At 37.1% G+C, this 19,787-nt stretch overlaps 1 protein-coding gene across 3 annotated transcripts in view; it reads right to left on the bottom strand.

Moving 5' to 3' along the window:
• sti (sticky) overlaps positions 1-19,293 on the bottom strand; it is an 80,775-nt gene extending 61,482 nt beyond the window's left edge. For all 3 annotated transcript variants that reach the window (XR_011394555.1, XM_070104081.1, XM_070104083.1), the window contains exons 1-10: positions 19,220-19,293; positions 16,751-16,972; positions 14,776-14,951; positions 13,887-13,967; positions 13,372-13,535; positions 10,762-10,948; positions 10,212-10,325; positions 7,551-7,710; positions 5,975-6,152; positions 692-812 (exon numbers count right to left, since the gene is read on the bottom strand). Coding sequence is in view for 2 of the 3 variants with exons in the window: in XM_070104081.1 (XP_069960182.1) it covers positions 692-812; positions 5,975-6,152; positions 7,551-7,710; positions 10,212-10,325; positions 10,762-10,948; positions 13,372-13,535; positions 13,887-13,967; positions 14,776-14,951; positions 16,751-16,967 (1,398 nt within the window). In the remaining variant the exon portion in view is untranslated. The remainder of the gene's footprint in view (positions 1-691; positions 813-5,974; positions 6,153-7,550; positions 7,711-10,211; positions 10,326-10,761; positions 10,949-13,371; positions 13,536-13,886; positions 13,968-14,775; positions 14,952-16,750; positions 16,973-19,219) is intronic.
• Positions 19,294-19,787: the final 494 nt, after the last annotated feature.

The following is a 19,787-nucleotide window of genomic DNA, read 5'->3' as shown; positions in this document are numbered from 1 at the left end:
TTTTTCCCATAAGGAATATTGTGAAGTAGATTAGTCCATTTCAGACCCCCAAACATACACGTACAAACGCACTTACATAAATACACTTACATAATTGGTCGCATTTGGAGGTGATCGTTAAGCGGGGGTCCACTGTAGTAGTGTACTGTATATTGTAATAAACAGAATAGAGGAAATCAGCTCTAATATAATTTAAGTCCGAGTCATCGGTAAACAAGTACAGTGGAACCTCAAAAATCGAACTGCTCCCAACATGACCAATTATGTAAGTGTATTTTTGTAAGTGCTTTTATAAGTGTATTTTTGAGGGTCTGAAATGGACTAATCTAATTTACATTATTCCTGATGGGAATAAATTCATTCGGTAAAGGCACTCGAACAGCCTTCTGGACCGAAGAAAGTTCGATATTTGAGGTTCCACTGTACATCACAAAGTGAGGAGAACCTGTACTGTGACTGGAACAATACACAAACAACCTGTGCATAAAAGAGAGAAACTTACAACAACATTTTGGTTTAACTTGGACCATTAACTACTTAATGGTTATATGTGTATTGAAACATTAGATAAGAACTGTTAAACTCAGAGAGCTGTCAACAAAGAGTGCCACAATTTATGCAAACACCTGATCAGGAAGAAACAGTGAGTGAACAATCAATCTGGATAATGGACAAGTAATGCATTATTCACCTTTAATTTAAGTTCGTGATTCTCCTTCTTCTGGGCTTTAAGCTGTGCTTCAAGATAGGATGGTTCTCTTATCGATTCATCCAGTATCGAGATGTTAAATGCTGTAGTATCTCGAGGTGATCTATAAAAAATAATGCTAATTAATTGGATATTGAGATCTTTCTTTCAACACACCGGCCGTATCCCACTGAGGCGGGGTGGCCCAAAAGGAAAAACAAAAGTTTCTCCTTTTACATTTAGTAATATATACAAAAGGGGTTACTAGCCCCTTGCTCCTGGCATTTTAGTCGCCTCTTACAACACGCATAGCTTACGGAGGAAGAATTCTGTTCCACTTCCCCATGGAGGTAACAGGAAATAAACAAGAACAAGAACTAGTAAGAAAATAGAAGAAAACCCAGAGGGGTGTGTATATAAATGCTTGTACATGTATGTGTAGCGTATTAAATATATGCAATGGGAATATTTCCTTAAATATCAAGAAAACATGAGTATGGTGTCTTTTTATAATTATTTCTTAAAATAAAAAAAAAATAAATGTCAACTCTACTCATGAAATTCAGTCTTTCCCTGTAAAGCAAGGACACAATGAGCACTGCTATGTTTCTGAATAAAACCTGCAAATTAGTAATTATAATACAGCATAATCTATGTTTTTATTTTATTAAAACATAAGAAAAAGTTTTGGAGTGAGATTAACAAGTTAAGAAAGCCTAGAGAACAAATGGATTTGTCAGTTAAAAATAGGAGAGGAGAGTTATTAAATGGAGAGGTAGAGGTATTGGGAAGATGGAAGGAATATTTTGAGGAATTGTTAAATGTTGATGAAGATAGGGAAGCTGTGATTTCGTGTATAGGGCAAGGAGGAATAACATCTTGTAGGAGTGAGGAAGAGCCAGTTGTGAGTGTGGGGGAAGTTCGTGAGGCAGTAGGTAAAATGAAAGGGGGTAAGGCAGCCGGGATTGATGGGATAAAGATAGAAATGTTAAAAGCAGGTGGGGATATAGTTTTGGAGTGGTTGGTGCAATTATTTAATAAATGTATGGAAGAGGGTAAGGTACCTAGGGATTGGCAGAGAGCATGCATAGTTCCTTTGTATAAAGGCAAAGGGGATAAAAGAGAGTGCAAAAATTATAGGGGGATAAGTCTGTTGAGTGTACCTGGTAAAGTGTATGGTAGAGTTATAATTGAAAGAATTAAGAGTAAGACGGAGAATAGGATAGCAGATGAACAAGGAGGCTTTAGGAAAGGTAGGGGGTGTGTGGACCAGGTGTTTACAGTGAAACATATAAGTGAACAGTATTTAGATAAGGCTAAAGAGGTCTTTGTGGCATTTATGGATTTGGAAAAGGCGTATGACAGGGTGGATAGGGGGGCAATGTGGCAGATGTTGCAAGTGTATGGTGTAGGAGGTAGGTTACTGAAAGCAGTGAAGAGTTTTTACGAGGATAGTGAGGCTCAAGTTAGAGTATGTAGGAAAGAGGGAAATTTTTTCCCAGTAAAAGTAGGCCTTAGACAAGGATGTGTGATGTCACCGTGGTTGTTTAATATATTTATAGATGGGGTTGTAAGAGAAGTAAATGCGAGGGTCTTGGCAAGAGGCGTGGAGTTAAAAGATAAAGAATCACACACAAAGTGGGAGTTGTCACAGCTGCTCTTTGCCGATGACACTGTGCTCTTGGGAGATTCTGAAGAGAAGTTGCAGAGATTGGTGGATGAATTTGGTAGGGTGTGCAAAAGAAGAAAATTAAAGGTGAATACAGGAAAGAGTAAGGTTATGAGGATAACAAAAAGATTAGGTGATGAAAGATTGAATATCAGATTGGAGGGAGAGAGTATGGAGGAGGTGAACGTATTCAGATATTTGGGAGTGGACGTGTCAGCGGATGGGTCTATGAAAGATGAGGTGAATCATAGAATTGATGAGGGAAAAAGAGTGAGTGGTGCACTTAGGAGTCTGTGGAGACAAAGAACTTTGTCCTTGGAGGCAAAGAGGGGAATGTATGAGAGTATAGTTTTACCAACGCTCTTATATGGGTGTGAAGCGTGGGTGATGAATGTTGCAGCGAGGAGAAGGCTGGAGGCAGTGGAGATGTCATGTCTGAGGGCAATGTGTGGTGTGAATATAATGCAGAGAATTCATAGTTTGGAAGTTAGGAGGAGGTGCGGGATTACCAAAACTGTTGTCCAGAGGGCTGAGGAAGGGTTGTTGAGGTGGTTCGGACATGTAGAGAGAATGGAGCGAAACAGAATGACTTCAAGAGTGTATCAGTCTGTAGTGGAAGGAAGGCGGGGTAGGGGTCGGCCTAGGAAGGGTTGGAGGGAGAGGGTAAAGGAGGTTTTGTGTGCGAGGGGCTTGGACTTCCAGCAGGCATGCGTGAGCGTGTTTGATAGGAGTGAATGGAGACAAATGGTTTTTAATACTTGACGTGCTGTTGGAGTGTGAGCAAAGTAACATTTATGAAGGGATTCAGGGAAACCGGCAGGCCGGACTTGAGTCCTGGAGATGGGAAGTACAGTGCCTGCACTCTGAAGGAGGGGTGTTAATGTTGCAGTTTAAAAACTGTAGTGTAAAGCACCCTTCTGGCAAGACAGTGATGGAGTGAATGATGGTGAAAGTTTTTCTTTTTCGGGCCACCCTGCCTTGGTGGGAATCGGCCGGTGTGATAATAAAAAAAAAAAAAAATAAGCGTGATTATGTGTGAGTGAGGTGAAAGTGTTGAATGATGATGAAAGCATTTTCTTTTCGGGGATTTTCTTTCTCTTTGGGTCACCCTGCCTCGGTGGGAGATGGCCAACTTGTTGGAAAAAAAAAAAAAAAAAAAAAATCAGCCGTTTTCCACTGAGGCAGGCTGACCCAAAAAAAGAAGAAACACTTTCATCATCATTCACTCCATCAGAGTCTTGCCACAGGTGCATCTACACTACAATTAAACTCCAACATATCAACACCCCTTCTTCAGAGCGCAGGCACTGTACCTCCCACCTCACGAACTCAAGTCCGGCTGTATACATGGATCTAAAAAATACTGCATGCAATTAATTTTTCAGCGAGCAAGTGACAAATACAACTGTCAAACAAGAATATAAATCTAGAGTTGAAGGAATCTAACTTTTTTTCAATCTTGACTTTTTTTTTTTTTTAACAAGTCAGCTGTCTCCCACTGAGGCAGGGTGACCCAAAAAGAAAGAATATCATCAAAATGAAAATACTTTCATCATCATTCAACACTTTCACCTCACTCATACATAATCACCATTTTTTCAGAGGTGCTCAGAATACAACATCTTGACATCTGGTACAAAATTTCTCATATTGGTTGCTTGTAATGTCTGATGTGACTCAGGCAAGATTTTTAACTTGGTACTAAGCTAGGTACTAATAGTGTCAAATTCTTGAACAAGTGAACGGAGGAAAAAGGTGAAAGGAGACCTGCCTATACATCTCTCCCTGCCTGAGAATCAATCCCAGGTTCCTTCACTTGCAAGCCAAGCATTTAACTATTGAGCAACAGGTCAACATTCAAGAGTAATTGCATGTCTAGTTTCCTTTGAGGGAATATACACTCTGCTGACATAAATACAGAAGGGCCCAGCTTTACAATGTTCTGCTAATGCAGCAGTTTTCATTAATACCCATTATTCACTTATTCAGACTTCCTACAATAAATAAGTATATTCACCACACAGTACAGTGGACCCCCGGTTAACGATATTTTTTCACTCCAGAAGTATGTTCAGGTGCCAGTACCGACCGAATTTGTTCCCATAAGAAATATTGTGAAGAGATTAATCCATTTCAGACCCCCAAACATACACGTACAAACGCACTTACATAAATACACTTACATAATTGGTCACATTCGGAGGTAATCGTTATGAGGGGGTCCACTGTATAAGCTAAGGATGAAAATATTTTAAGGTAAGTAATGTGTGTACTGTATAAGAATTTTTTAGGCCTAGCTCTATTGTTCACTTAATATATGATAGTGTAAACATTTTATAAGGCTTTCATTTTTTTTAAGACATTGGTCGTTTCCCACTGAGGCAGGGTGACCCAAAAAGAAAAACCCAAAAACAAAGGAAAAACTTTCATCATCATTCAATGCTTCACCATCACTCATACATAATCACTGTCTTTGCAGAGGCGCTCAGATACAACAGTTTAGACGTCCTTCCAAACTTTTATGTGCATTAAAAAAAAAAAATGCTGCTTCACTTTACAGCATTAGCCCAGAACCTAACCTGCTGTATAAGTGGGGCTGCTCCTGTACCACCACCAATACTACCTGGGGTTAATGATTTTGTAACAAATTTTACCTGTACTATATATTATCAGATGAAGCAGAAGACATGTAGACTATTCATTGCCTCAACCCTGATCCACCATGAGGCCTGGTCACAGACCAGGCCACAGGGGTGTTGACCCCCGGGACCCTCTCCAGGTATACTGCTGGTACATTTAACTAATGGTTATATGTGTATTGAAACATTAGATAAGAACTGTGAAGCATGGGTGATGAATGTTGCAGCGAGGAGAAGGCTGGAGGCAGTGGAGATGTCATGTCTGAGGGCAATGTGTGGTGTGAATATAATGCAGAGAATTCGTAGTTTGGAAGTTAGGAGGAGGTGCGGGATTAACAAAACTGTTGTCCAGAGGGCTGAGGAAGGGTTGTTGAGGTGGTTCGAACATGTAGAGAGAATGGAGTGAAACAGAATGACTTCAAGAGTGTATCAGTCTGTAGTGGAAGGAAGGCGGGGTAGGGGTCGGCCTAGGAAAGGTTGGAGGGAGGGGGTAAAGGAGGTTTTGTGTGCGAGGGGCTTGGACTTCCAGCAGGCATGCTTGAGCGTGTTTGATAGGAGCAAATGGAGACAAATGGTTTTTAATACTTGACGTGCTATTGGAGTGTGAGCAAAATAACATTTATGAAGGGATTCAGGGAAACCGGCAGGCCGGACTTGAGTCCTGGAGATAGGAAGTACATGTACAGTGACTGCACTCTGAAGGAGGGGTGTTAATGTTGCAGTTTAAAAACTGTAGTGTAAAGCACCCTTCTGGCAAGACAGTGATGGAGTGAATGATGGTGAAAGTTTTTCTTTTTCGGGCCACCCTGCCTTGGTGGGAATTGGCCAGTGTGTTAATAAAAAAATAAAACATTTAACTAAGAAATCTGAAGAGTGGAAAGTTAAAATACAGGGCCAGGAGCTGAGAATCAACTTTTGCAACCACACGAGGTGAGTACTGTACAAATAGGAGAATACATATACACAGTTAATATTTACCTTTCTGCATTTTGTTGTTTTCTATTATAAGTGAAGCCAATAAATGGGAGATTCTTTCCAGTAAATCCTTGGCGCACAAGAAAGGCGTCTACACTAGGGAGTCTTTTCTCATTTTCAAATTCCTCAAAGTTACTAGTGTCATCCACTCCATTGACAACAGGAACAAATGGTGGAGGAGCTGCACAGGAGGAAAGATATAAATTAATTAACTGTTAAATAGGGATCAAGAAGTATTGGTTTGTCTCTTATTCCAAGTTTTGTATAAATTCCAACTAAAGTGACCCATTTAAAAGGTCTCTTAGGCTCAACACAGCAAGACACTCATAAATGGCATAAAGTAACATACTATATTTATGAAGGATTAATGATAAGGAGTTCCTAGGAGAAAGAATCAGTGCTACTCAGAATCACAATTCTTATTCACAAAAACAATTTTCATGTACATACTTGTACCTACATTTATCTCCTCAGAGGTCAACACTGCCTTACATCAGTAACCTATACCACAAATGTCAAATATAATAAGCATCTGCAATGCAAGTCATGACCACTACAATAGCTTTAGCTCTATACAGTGGACCCCAGGTTAACGATATTTTTTCATTCCAGAAGTATGTTCAGGTGCCAGTACTGACCGAATTTGTTCCCATAAGGAATATTGTGAAGTAGATTAGTCCATTTCAGACCCCCAAACATACACATACAAACACACTTACATAATTGGTCGCATTGGGAAGTGATCGTTAAGCGGGGGTCTACTGTATAGTATTTCCTCGCTTCCAACGTAATAGAACTAACTGATCTTTATTTATAGATAGTCTATTTATTGTACAAACTATCTTCACTCTGATATCACTGGGGATGCTTCGCAAAATATTATGTGAAATAAACAAAAGTATAGTTATGATGATATTTGTCAAATATACAGGGTATACATAAAATCCTTTTCCTATGTATAGCTTTTTACAACATAATGAAAAGACATGAAAAAACAGTTCTGTACATGATAGCAGAAATAAAAGTTTTTGTCTGTCCAATGTATGTAACCTCAACATGTGCACCTCTAGTGAACCATAATACACCTAATCAATACTCCAGTTCATTCCACATACATACTGGCCTTCATGTCTGATGTGATTTTTCTGATGCAATTGTTTATTGTAGCAGAGTATTTTATTGTCAGCTACTGGTATCTGGAACACCCAATAATTCATAAACCAATTACTGTACTCTGAAAATATATTACCAGGGAAGCATAAATTTTCATATCTTTTACCATGTTGTCGTAATAATTTTTTGAAATCTTAAAAGGACTTTCAGGTCACACTGTATCTCTGCCAATGCTGCCATATGGCAAATTGTTCACACTGGTCAAAATATTGCCAACATAATCTATAATCAATTCTTACCATTATTCACAAGGACAAAACATCTTCACTAAGGTTATACAGTTACATGTATTTACATACACCATAACTAAATATAATTGACTTAAACACCAATAAAATGCAGATTTTCTGGAAAAGTAAAATTTTAGTTTTCAAAAAAGCAGGTGATAACAATAAGCAAAACTTACAATTTCTGAGATCATTCCAGTTAATATGGAAAAAGAATTTGTGCTGGAGGAGAGCGGAATGGTTGAGGCGTCGGTTGGCATCCTCCAGTAAGCCATGAATCAAGTCTTTAAATGGCTCACTCACTGGGCTCTCGATATCACTATCAAACTGAAGTGCTTCCTATAGCAGAGAAATATTCAAGTAATGGTCAAAGCTATTATCTAATCAGAATTATATTCCCACTATCATTTTCATAATTTATATACAAAACAGATTCTCTCCTCCCTTCTATCATCTCCCTCTCTCCTATCCCTCTCTATTCCCTCCCTTCTCAATCTTCTCCCTCAAAACTACCTTCTCACCATTTTTGCACATGTTAACCATTTCAGGGTCCGTCCCGTAGATCTACGGCTTTACGTTCAGGGTCCAAACCATAGATCTACGCCATGAGCTCAGCTCACTCTGATAAACTGTGAGTGGTACATTTGGGCCTAGATATGAGAGAATACATCTATGTGGTATGTGTGCACCACATAAAACAGATCCTGCAGCACACTGTGTATAATGAGAGAAAAAAAGTGAAATCATGATTTTTCGATTAAAACAGCAACTTTGCAGTGTTTTTTCGTATGTTTTTTTATAGTTGTATTTGCGATTTCTTGGTCTCATTTGATAGAATGGAAGACATATTACAGAAATAGAGATGATTTTGATTGGTTTTAGCATTGGAAATGGCTTGAAACTGAGCTCAAAGTAGCGGAAATGTTAAATTTTTGCCGATATTCAAGAGTAAACAAACGACCTCACACGTCTAATACACGTCAGCTGGTGGGTCTAATATACATTCACAAATATGGTGATGATATTTATACAATTATTACAGTATTGCATAAGAGTAAATCTTCTATTTTTTGGTGTGAATAAAAATTCATTATGTGAATAAAAAATCAAAATGGAATTTATTTGTAAAGCCTCAAAACATAACTAATGAACAGAGGAAATGTTAGTTTAGTGCCAGGAATGCCTACATTGTTCATTCTGGACCCTATTTTGAAATTGGAATATTTTGAACTTTGTGTTAAATTGGCCAAATTAACAATTTCCGATCACTTTATTTTGTAGTTGAAACAGTTGACTTGGCGATTTCTTGTGCTCAATCGATAGAACAGAAGTAATACTAGTGAAATAGCTAAGAATTTGGTTGATTGGAATAATGTAATTGGCCTAAAATGGGAGTCAAAGTCGGCAAAATCGCCGATTCGTAAATATCGCTGACACATCAAAATTCGCGAGAGCATAATTTCGTCACTTTTCCACCAAATTTCGTACTTTTTGTTTTATTACCTTCACAAAAAGATTCTCTACGATTTCATAAGAAAAAATAACAAATTTTTTTTTTGAAAATTCTTGGACACTGGTGCGTGACTCCAGATTTGGGCCTTGGACCCTGAAAGGGTTAAAAGAAATTAGGTAGTAGGTTGGTAGACAGCACCACCCAGGGAGGTACTACCGTCCTGCCATGTGAGTGTAAAATGAAAGCCTGCAATTGTTTTACACGATGGTAGGATTGCTGGTGCCCATTTTTCTGTCTCATGAACATGCAAGGTTTCAGGTACATCTTGCTACTTCTACTTACATTTAGGTCACACCACACATACATGTACAAGCATATGTATACACACCCCTCTGGGTTTTCTTCTATTTTCTTACTGGTTCTTGTTCTTGTTTATTTCCTCTTATCTCCATGGGGAAGTGGAACAGAATTCTTCCTCCGTAAGCCATGCGTGTTGTAAGAGGCGACTAAAATGTCAGGAGCAAAGGGCTAGTAACCTCTTCTCCTGTATAAATTACTAAATTTAAAAAGAGAGACTTTTGTTTTTCTTTTTGGGTCGCCCTGCCTCGGTGGGATACGGCCAGGTTTGTTGAAAGAAGAAGTTAAAAAAAATCTTAATTTTAATTTTTTAACACATTAGCTGTCTCCCAATGAGGCAGGGTGACCCAAAAAAGAAGAAACAAGCTTTTCTTTTTACATTTAGTAATAAAAGAATTTTAGTGGTCACTCCTACAACCCAGCCTGTACGTCCTTCTATGAAAATAGTGCAGGGAATTAACCAGTTATTACTGCTATCTGTAATTACCTTTTTAGCACCTCTGAGTTTACTCTCAGTCCTGCTCTTAACTTTCAACTCAATGACATGATCAAGCACTGTCATATTTTAGTTTTAACCCAATGTTGTACTTTTTTATTTTAACCATTCTAGTCATTTTGATTCAAGATTTTTACAACAAGGTGAACAGGAAGACCCAAAGAAAACACCTTCACCATCACTTGCTCTTTAGTTGCTTTTCCAGAAGGGTTCAATGTTGCATTTCAGTGGGTCAACACTGCACCACATGCAGAAAGACAGTCATGGATCAAATAATATAAAAGGTACTTTCTTCCTGGAGTCCTGCTGGACGGGTATGAAACTGCCAGTTAAAAATATATAGTGGTACATCAATAATACATTAAAAGTATAAAATCATTTTTCTTTTAACACGCTGGCTGTCTCCCACATAGATTACTAAAAATAAGAATAAAATAATATACAGCACTGATATGTCAATAATAAAATAATAAGATCAACAACAATAATTAATGTACAGTAGAAAATGAGCCAGCTTTCTAACCATTAACTTACTTTATGGTTCATGATGTTGCTGTAGGTAGAGCCAAGTTTGTCGCCCTTAAATGGCATTCGTCCATAGCACATTTCAAATGCCATTATTCCCAGTGACCACATATCACATTCAATCTATAAAAAATAACCTTATTATAAAGTCTTTACACAGTAACACACACATTATCAATTTCACATTTTTCCAGTGTCACTAGAAAACAATACTATGGCTTTCAAATAACATGTAAAGTTAAAATAAAAATTGCTAAGTGTTGTTAATAAAGATAATTTTTTTTTTTTTTTCAACAAGTCGGTCGTCTCCCACCGAGGCAGGGTGACAAAAGATCATATACGTATGTATTTACATCTTCACAACGGAACTTTGAAAACAGCTTAGTGCTGCTGCATTGTGAGAAGTTTTTATCATGAGGGGTGAAAATGATCATGCAAAATATTATAGCTAGCACAATGACTTAGTTTCAGAATTTGCTTTGCAAGTTAACGTAAACTTCTCGTGCAGACTTTACAGTGTGATACACGTATACATATTGTATACATTAAGTTTCCTTACCCCATATGATGTATTTCCAGCCGTTTCATTAACCGACTGGAGAACTTCTGGGGCAATATAGTCAGGCGTTCCCACTGGCATTTTGCTGCGAACAACACCACTGGATGAAAGCTTTGCAGCTGAACCAAAGTCTGCCAGCTTGATGTGTCCACAGCGGTCAATAAGAATGTTGTCAGGCTTGATGTCCCTAGAGATATAAATTAAACACTATATGAGAATTTTAACAAGATATAAAAACATATGAGGCTGGTATAATGTTCCATTACCCCTTTGGTAATTTTTTTTTTTATCAAGTCGGCAGTCTCCCACCGAGGCAGGGTGACCCAAAAAAGAAAGAAAATCCCCAAAAAGAAAATACTTTCATCATCATTCAACACTTTCACCACACTCACACATAATCACTGTTTTTGCAGAGGTGCTCAGAATACAACAGTTTAGAAGCATATACGTATAAAGATACACAACATATCCCTCCAAACTGCCAATATCCCGAACCCCTCCTTTAGAGTGCAGGCAACACTATACTTCCCATTTCCAGGACTCAAGTCCAGCTATATAAAAATAACTGGTTTCCCTGAATCCCTTCACTAAATATTACCCTGCTCACACTCCAACAGATCGTCAGGTCCCAAATACCATTCATCTCCATTCACTCCTATCGAACACGCTCATGCACGCCTGCTGGAAGTCCAAGCCCCTTGCCCATAAAACCTCCCTTACCCCTTCCTTCCAACCTTTTCGAGGACGACCCCTACCCCGTCTTCCTTCTCCTACTGATTTAAATGCTCTCCATGTCACTCTACTTTGATCCATTCTCTCTAAATGACCAAACCACCTCAACAACCCCTCTTCAGCCCTCTGACTAATACTTTTATGAACTCCACACCTCCTAATTTCCACACTCCGAATTTTCTGCATAATATTTACACCACACATTGCCCTTAGACAGGACATCTCCACTGCCTCCAACTGTCTCCTCGCTGCTGCATTTACCACCCAAGCTTCACACCCATATAAGAGTGTTGGTACTACTATACTTTCATACATTCCCTTCTTTGCCTCCATAGATAACGTTTTTTGACTCCACATATACCTCAACGCACCACTCACCTTTTTTCCCTTTGGTAATATGTACAATAAAATGTAACATTTTAAGTTATATGTAAAGCAAACACTTAATGGTCTCCCTTCAGGGATACCTAAATACCTTAGGAATGGTTTCTTTTATAGTGCAGTACTAAACTAAATGTCTAAAAGCAAAATCTTATAAGAAAAAAAATCAATAAATGTTCCAGTGCAAGACAAGCCACAGGGGATGGAAATCTTCAGCTCAAGATCTTTTACACATCTGTGTGTCATCAGGAGCTATGCAATGTTGCAAGAGCAGCAACAGGTGGACTGAAGAAAAGTTTCCTCAGAGTAAGATAGCTTGGTGATGCCAGATTAATTAAATAAAATTACTGTATACAAAATATGCTTATTAGTTTTTATGCCAACTGTTATTTAGTTAATGGTAATCTTTGTTTCAAGCTGTTTACCTCTCTTGGCTGAAAGATTGCTAATCCATTAAACAGTTTTGTGTCTGACTTGATATTTGTTGAAGTTAAATTATGATCCTACCTCAGTTTCCTGCTTCTTTTAACTCATGTAATCTTATTTGTAATTTTTTGGTGTGATGCAAGCATTATATGGTCACCAAACTGCATAGGTTTATTTAAACAACTCCCTGCACGAGTAACTTCTGAACTACTGTACTTTCAAAACTGCTATCACAAATTTGATAAGTTACATGGGTGTGAAGCATGTGTTTTGAATGTTGCAACAAGGAGGCTGGAGGCAGAAGAGATGTCGTGTTTGAGGGCAATGTGTAGTGAGAATATTAAACACAGAATTTGAAAACTGGAGATTAGGAGGAAGTGTGGAGTTAGCAAAAGTATTATTCAGAGGGATGAGGAGGCACTGTTCAGGTTATTAGACAAAGATTGCAAAAATAGGATGACTACAACATATATAACTGGGATGTTGGGAAGGAGGGGTAGGGGTCATCCTAGGAAAGGTTGGAGGAAGGGAGTAAAGGAAACTTTGCGTGCTAGAGGACTGGGCATCTAAAAGGATTGTGCAAGCATGTTATATATGAGTGAATGCTGTTGGAGTGTGAGCAAGGCAACATTTATGAAGGAATTCAGGAAAACTAGTTAGCCAGATTGGAATACAATAGGTGAGCTATTGTATTCCTATCCGAGAAGTAGCACAGTGCCTGCATTCTGAAGTAGGGTTGGCAATGTTGAAGTTCAGAAGGTCGTATTAATTGTGACGTCAGTGAACTTCTGGAAAGAGCAACTGAGTGAACAATAGTGAATAGACTTAGTGATGTGGAAAACGACACGTGTCTTTTTCCACATCACTAAAATTAGACTTTTTACCTGATTAGCCTTTTCCCACCAAAGTAGGATGACCCTAAAAAGAAATCTATTCACTATCATTCACTGAGTTGCTGTCTTGAACTGTACACAAGTTTATGTGGCAAAACATCTCCTCTAATAAATGTCCTGAATTGTACATAAGTGTCTTTTTTCACAGCTTAGTGTAACATCATGCATCTTTTCTTACCTATGAACATAGCCCATGGAGTGTAAATCATGAACTGCTAAAATTATTTCTGCAAGGTAAAAGCGGGCCATTTCCTCAGAGAACAAACCCTCGCAACGATCCAGCAGGGACAACAAGTCACCCCCTGGGTGAAACTCCATCACTAAGTACAACTGTTGGTCATCCTATGAACACAGAAAGATACACATTAGTTTAGAGTCTCAACCAACTGACCACATTCTAATGAAAACATTAAGATGCCTAGGCAGGTAAAAGTTTTACAGGAAAGAGGGCAAGTGTTACCTAATGCAAGGTCTTAGTTATATGATGGCATGCAGATGGAGCTGTGGGTCATCATGTAACTTGTACCACTAACTAGTGTAGCTAGTTAATGCTACAAGTCAGATCAAAGCATCATAAATTTCTTTCTTCTAGGTGTGGGTTATTTGTCTGTCAAAATATACATATAATGAAAATATCCTATAGGATGTGAAGGCCATCTACGTGAAAAAAAAAAAACCTTTTAGGTAGTTTACCTGGAAGGCATATTGTAACTGTGTGATCCATGGTGAGGATGCCTTGGCCATAATATCTCTTTCCTCCTCATAAAATGCAACCTGAAAACAAAATACGAGAAATATTGCACACTATATCTCGAAAGATATTATGAAAGTTAAGGAATCTGATTAGTGAGAATTATCACAGTTGCTGTTTGTGGATGACAGTGCTATTGGGAGAATAAGAAAGAAGTTTAAAAAATTGGTGGCTCAATTTGGAAGGATAAACTTTAATTCCATACACTTCAACACACCAGTTACCATCTTTATGTCATCTATTTGACAATTCATAGTAATCTTATTACTTTACAATATATTTCAGCTTCTCCACACTTAATGACAGAGTTCCGTTCCTAATATTGTGTTGGTAAACAAATTCATCGCTAAACAAGGAGCATACTCTAATGGTAGTGGGTTTATGTCAACCATCTTTGATACTGCTTTAATGCCACCCATGCACCATTTACATTATTTTTAGTACATGTATATTTTAACATCTTTATACAGTAGTGTACTGTATATTGTAATAAACAGAATAGAGGAAATCAGCTCTAATATACATGATTTAGATATGAATATAGGTCAGAGAGCCCATCGTAAGTCTGAGTCGTCGGTAAACGAGTACGTAGCTACGTGAGGAGAGGCTGTACTATATTAAAGTCAATGTTTCCCCATTTCCAGTTAATTATATTGCATTTGTTACAGCTGTTTAACTCTCCTCATGGAAGTGACACTAAAAAATCTGATTGGATTATATCTAGAGTATGATGTACAAAACATTACTGTAGCACAACCAAACATAACTACTGGCAAATTCCTCTTAATGGTTAACAGTAAAAACAAAATGAAAAATGTTTATGCTACTTACATGTTTTTGTGATAAAATATCAGACTTCCTGAGGCTCTTCAGTGCAAAGACATTGCCTGTTGCTTTCTCCCTAACTAACTGTACAACACCAAAGTGACCTTTACCAATTACTTTCTTTTGTTCAAAATCATTAAGATTAACTCGCAGTTTCCGCACCTCATGAATAGTGCTACGATCTGAGGAAGGTAAAAAAATTAAGATTAAAAACATACATTTCTTTCACTTATTTGTTACAGTACATACCCGTATATAGTATTAAACAAAAAATAAATCACATGTTATCAGTGGGTTTTAAAACCTGAGTTAATACACGAAAAAACAATGCTCAACATATACCATTACCATCATTAAATATCTCGCCTGAGTTTCTTGAAGGGATCTCTAACAAAACCACCTTCATTAGTACTGTGGTTTTTCTGAACACACTACATTGAAGCAGAGATGCAAATACATATCTTAATTATGAAAAGAAACTCTTAAAACAGATACAACATAGCTCAGTCATATCGGTCACATAAGAGTTGAGACAGGGCGGAAGCGCAATTCCCTGTACACTCAGCTGGTAATAGAAAAAATATACCTTGCAGAATTTTTCACTCTACTCGTTTTACATTTCATACAGACTGCAGAAAAGGAATAAATGCAGCAATACTAACAATATGAGGCTCAAAATTATAAAAAAAAAAATTATTAAAATTAATTCAAATCCAAATTTTTATTTCTTTATATGGAGTACGAAGATATTGTTGTTTACATGTAATAATACATTGTTAGGCACAAAAATCACATGTATGCAAATGCAATTCAGTATACAACACTGACAAATACTAATGAGACACGTGCAACACTTGGGCATCTTTATTACGGTGAAGTTTCAGGACTATCAATCCAATACAGAGATTAATTACTAGAGATATGGAAGATGTGAAGAAGTCTGAGGTGATCAGTCGCTCAATCTTGATAGGTGGTGTTCAGTCAATCAGACTTAATGAATTTATAGTGAATGCCGAAGGACGGAGACTCGTATACCAGAGACAGGAGAAGTTAAGCAGTTTAGAGATGGCATCACGGGTGGTCAGGTAAATAGGTTAAGCAAGCATTATTGTTGTATTAGATAACCTAAGTAGTGCATACATACTTCATTCATCTATTATACCTTTGAAGATTATAAACAGAAATAAAATGTGAAATATCCTGCAAACCTATTTATCTTATTCTACTAGTCATTTATTTTATTATTCTGTGTAATTATGTATACCTGAATAAACTTACTTATCTCCTTTACTGTTTAATGCTTTTCACATAGTTGACTTACTTAGCTGTTTTAACCTTTAAGATTTAAATAATAAAATATTACAAGGCTCCCAATGGAAGTAAGTCACTTTAACTTTTTTGGGGTTTATCCTACAAAATCTACACATATTACTATGTATAATAAATTCTGTAACTATGTACAGTACCTAAATAAACTTACTTAGCCACAATAAATCTTTGGCTTTCTTGGGTTATATCTTTGCAATTTATCATCACGTTTATTTTAGCATAATAATAAGTCTATTTATAATAACTGATAAAATTATTAAGGGTCACGACTAGTAAAAAAAAAATTAAAATTAAAAAAATAAAAAATACATGGAAATACTGTACATATTTAAAAAATAATCTTTGCAACCTTTAAACAAACTGTTAGGTAAATAAATTACTACAATAACATGTCCTCAAGAAAACCTGCAATTTAAACTATAGACAGAATTGTTTTTAGCAAAGAAAGCTAATAATAAAAATAAACATTTTATTTGATGTTTTTTGTGTTGCAAGATGTATGATAATCACTTGTCACTACTTTATGCCTATGTAACAGTTTTGTCCCTAACACAACTATTAAAACTAAAACATTAATTTATAAAATCATCTATAAATTTAGCATCAATACAGAAACAAATCAGATCTATTCCACTAAAAATTAACTTCTTACATTTGTCAACAAAGTCAGCAATAAACTTTTCCTTCTTCAGGAAATCATTGTTACACTCATCATACAACACCAGGAGAGCATCCAGCAGCCACTCTTGTCCAATGAGGTGTCGGGACAACAGGCTCGAACCTTGGTCCACATCAAGGCCAGAGCTGCTCACCAGAGAGCTCAAGTGTCTAATGCGCTTAATAATGGGCTCCGCACATGGCTCCGCCATTGTTCCTGTAAAAAACATTAGTTTACTCATCAAGGACCATAATGGAAATAAGTTACTGTCAGATTTTTGGGGTTATCGTAAGTAATTTACACACGTTAAACTATGTATAACACTACTTATGTGTACCTGTACCTAAATACTCTTACTTACTAAGGTAACATGCATATGCCTCAATTTAATACATGTATATGTAGTAAATTATTATTACAATCAGAACTAAGAACTAAACCCTCAAAGATCATACAGTTATTACAGTAAAACAAGACCCATAAGATATAGTTAATGTACTATCACTAGAACATGAGTCCTGCAGTAAATGGTTAGACAACAAATTATCATTACACTTCAGGAAAACGGAAGCCATACTCTGCGGCACGAAAAATAAATTAAGAGGGTAAATAATTTTGATGTCCTATGTAATGGGGAACTATCACTTCAGTGTCTTCAGTGAAATATCAGGGAATCCAATCTGACTCATGCATGTCAGAAGAATTGATATGAAACAGTGTAATGAGAAAGTAATACCAGACTAAAATTCCTATACAGACAGGCACAGTGTCTACCAACTGAGGCTCTCAGGACCCTGTGTCTAGCTCTGATACAATGTATTATAGACGACTCTTGCTGTTCATGGTACTCTGCCTTAACAAAAAAAAACTAAAAGATAGGCTACAAATCACCCAGAACAAAATGGTGAGATTCATTTTGGAGCTGAGTCCAGGAGAGTATGTAGGCCAGGATGAATTACAACAACTGGACATGCTGAATGTTGAAGACAGAGTACAGAAACTAAAGCTAAATTACATTTATAAAATTGCTCACAACCAGTGTCCCCCAATATCTTACTGCCAATTTTGTTATGGCCGGGAACCAATGTAATTACAGAACTAGGGGAAGGGAGAATAACTTTGCCGTACTTAAAGTCAGCAGTCAGGCTTCAGCGACATTTTTCTGTACTGTAAAGAAGTGGAATAAACTGCCAGTACATGTCAAAGCCAGTCATAGCACGAGCCAGTTCAAGAAGACAGCCAAAAAGTACCTTATGAATAAGGCTACAGAAAGGGATTATTATTACAATCGTGGGGGAGCACTAAACCCGTAGGGATTATACAGCACCTGTGGGGGAGAGGGGGATGGAAGGTATTCAGGCTTAATTCAGGGAACTGGAACACAGAACCAATTCCCTAGATCAAGAGCCCCTCACCAACATCAAGGAACCTTCCTTGAGGGGTACAGAAAGGGAGAGTGATTTCTTTTATGAAAATAACTAATTTTATCTCTCCCCTAGTACAGTATATCTTCTTTTATTGTATCTGCTTTTACATAGTTAAGATACCCGTTTTTAACTTTTAAATAATTATCACGAGGACCCCAGTCGAAATAAGTCACTTTGACTTTTCTGGGTTATCCTACGTTCCTACACATATGTATGATATTCTGTGTAATTATATATACCTGAATAAACTTACTTATCTCCTTTACTGTTTAATGCTTTTCACATAGTTGACTTACTTAGCTGTTTTAACTTTTAAGGTTAAAATAATAAAATATTACAAGGATCCCAATGGAAATAAGTCACTTTGACTTTTTTTAGGTTTATCCTACATAATCTACACATATTATTATGTATAATAAATTCTGTAACTATGTACCTGTACCTAAATAAACTTACTTAGCCACAATAAATCTTTGACTTTCTTGGGTTATATCTTTACAATTTATCAATACGTTTAAGTTAGCATAATAATAAGTTTTTATTTATAATAACTGATAAAATTACTAAGGGTCACGACTGGTAAAAAAAAAATTAAAATTCCCATTTATTTCAAGGGGCGAAGCGCTAGACCCTTAGGGGTTATGCAGGCGCCTGGGGTGTATGAGAGGCAATGAGGGTCGCTCCAAGGAAAGGGAAATCGGGTAAAATTCCTTGGATCAAGAGCCTTCCTGGTATCAAGGCACCTCTCCCCCGAGGCCTAAATGGCTATAATAATGGGGGGCGCTAAACCCGTAGGGTTATACAGCCCATGTGGGGGATGGAAGGCATTCAGGCTTAATTCAGAGAACCGGGGCAGAGATCTAATTCCCTGGATCAAGAGCCCCTCACCAGTTTCAAAGAACCTCCCTGGAGAGGTTAAATGTCTATAATAACCATAATTCCACATTAATAACTAAAAAAAAACTCACCAACTACACAATAAAGTCATCTGCTCAGCATAAGGGCAGAAACTATAATTAAAAACGCCTATACTTACCAAAAAAAGGCGTATAAATGAGTCACGAAAGTCAAATAAGTTTTCAAATCACCTCCATTGTTGGTCTGTCAACCACAACAGTCAAGTGAAAACTTAATTTCAAACAGAAAATAATTATTATCTTAACTGGGGTCATTTACGTAGATGATTTAGTAATTAACAACAGCCTAAAAAAATCTCTGATTGAGAATAATTTACTATGTCACATAAAACTACGTGATGTATTATTATTTTAGTTTTTAGTTGACTTTTATTACTGCATAAAAATGAGTTAGAGAAAATGAAAATTAAAAATTTGAGGACAAACTATAATAAAATACTGGAAAGCCGCGTATTATGGTAATTATTATTATTACTAGCAAAACTAAGCTCTAAACTCACAAGGGTTATACAGCGCTGCAGGGTGGGATGTTCTTAAGATGAAATATGTGAAGATCCCCGTACCGGATATCGAACCATGGGCATCAACGTGCAAGTTTAGAGCACTACCAACCCAGCTACGGGACACTAGTTACATCTAGCCTAAATGTAGTTACATCCAGCCTGAATGTAGTTACATCTAGCCTGA

The sequence above is a fragment of the Cherax quadricarinatus genome, chromosome 89 (genome assembly GCF_038502225.1).
Source record: "Cherax quadricarinatus isolate ZL_2023a chromosome 89, ASM3850222v1, whole genome shotgun sequence".
NCBI lineage: Eukaryota > Metazoa > Arthropoda > Malacostraca > Decapoda > Parastacidae > Cherax > Cherax quadricarinatus.
Note: the sequence above shows the minus strand (reverse complement) of the source record. Positions and strands in the feature narration are given on the sequence as shown.